This window comes from Priapulus caudatus, unplaced genomic scaffold (genome assembly GCF_000485595.1).
Source record: "Priapulus caudatus unplaced genomic scaffold, Priapulus_caudatus-5.0.1 Scaffold409, whole genome shotgun sequence".
Classification (NCBI taxonomy): domain Eukaryota; kingdom Metazoa; phylum Priapulida; class Priapulimorpha; order Priapulimorphida; family Priapulidae; genus Priapulus; species Priapulus caudatus.
The window spans coordinates 319,011-320,209 of NW_014577470.1; the positions used below are offsets into that span (position 1 = coordinate 319,011).

At 46.3% G+C, this 1,199-nt stretch overlaps 1 protein-coding gene across 1 annotated transcript in view; it reads right to left on the bottom strand.

The window, feature by feature from the left end:
- The window catches only part of LOC106810088 (sperm flagellar protein 2-like), a gene marked incomplete at its 5' end in the record, with an annotated part of 5,735 nt that extends 5,416 nt beyond the window's left edge, over positions 1 to 319 (bottom strand). The window contains one exon of the mRNA XM_014813363.1: positions 3 to 319. Coding sequence (XP_014668849.1) covers positions 3 to 319 — 317 coding nt within the window. The remainder of the gene's footprint in view (positions 1 to 2) is intronic.
- Between the last annotated feature and the right edge of the window lie 880 nt (positions 320 to 1,199).

The following is a 1,199-nucleotide window of genomic DNA, read 5'->3' on the forward strand; positions in this document are numbered from 1 at the left end:
ACGTACGCGTCGCCGCGCGCCGCGTCGATCAGGTCGGCCGCCGTGTGGAGACTCGAGAACGGCTCGGCGGCGGTGGCGGGGAGGCCCATCGTCGCGCCGGCGCGGTCCGCGAGGCACCGGTCGAATTCGTCGATGCTCTGCATCGTCGTTCTCGCTTCGTCGTCCGCGCAGCGCTGCTTACGATTCGGCGGGCTCTTCGCGAGTTTGATCGGCGACAGCTTCGTCCGCTGGGGAAGCTCGTTGGGCACGGGCTGCCGAGTTAATTGCGACGACATGTCTCCTCCGTTCAGGCTGCGATCTTCGATAAACGCCACTGGCACTGTAATGAATGGCAGACGAATATGGATTTTGTTTGAAATGTCAGTCTATATAATACACACTGACTTATACTCAACGTCGGCTGACACATTCACACTGCATTGAGGGTGGGGAATACTTTTCTACCTCATGGGATTGGTCATTTTGTCAAGTTTGTGACTTTTTAATCACTGGATATAACCTGCAATGTTGTTAGTGCTAAGGTAATACCAAATGCGATTCGTACTATTTAGTAATGTTGTCAATCGGTTTTAATTTCGTAATCGATCATCGGTTGGACCCAAGTAACCGATGATTGGTTACAATCGGTTACTCGGGGTGTTAAATGCCTGCATGTGCGTAACGTCGTGTGCATGTATGTGCTTGTTTAGCCCTGTTTACTGTTTGTTTTGCACTGTTTACTACTGTGTGTATAATACATGTACTGATTCTCATCACTTTTCCAAGTTTTCTTGTTCAAATTTAAAAAATTGAATTGAATTTATGAAATTGATTATGGATTTTGATAACCAAGCGCTTGGTTCGAGCCACTGTTCAACCGATGATCGAGTATAATCGATGATCGTGACATCACTAGGCGCTTGGTTCGAGCCACTGTTCAACCGATGATCGAGTATAATCGATGATCGTGACATCGATCACTACTGTTTAGTGTCTAATTCAGTGTGAAACATGATAACTAGTTCATCATCCTAAATGCAAATAACGAGTTACATGTAATTTAGTATAACACTTTACAGTGCTCGAAATAAGCGTTGTCCGGTTGTCCGAGACAACCAGAATTTGCGCCGGACAACCTAACCAGTCTGAGACATTGTCCGGCGGACAACCAAGAAAAATGTGACGAAATACGCACTTTATTTGTTTTTCTTAGGGGTTCT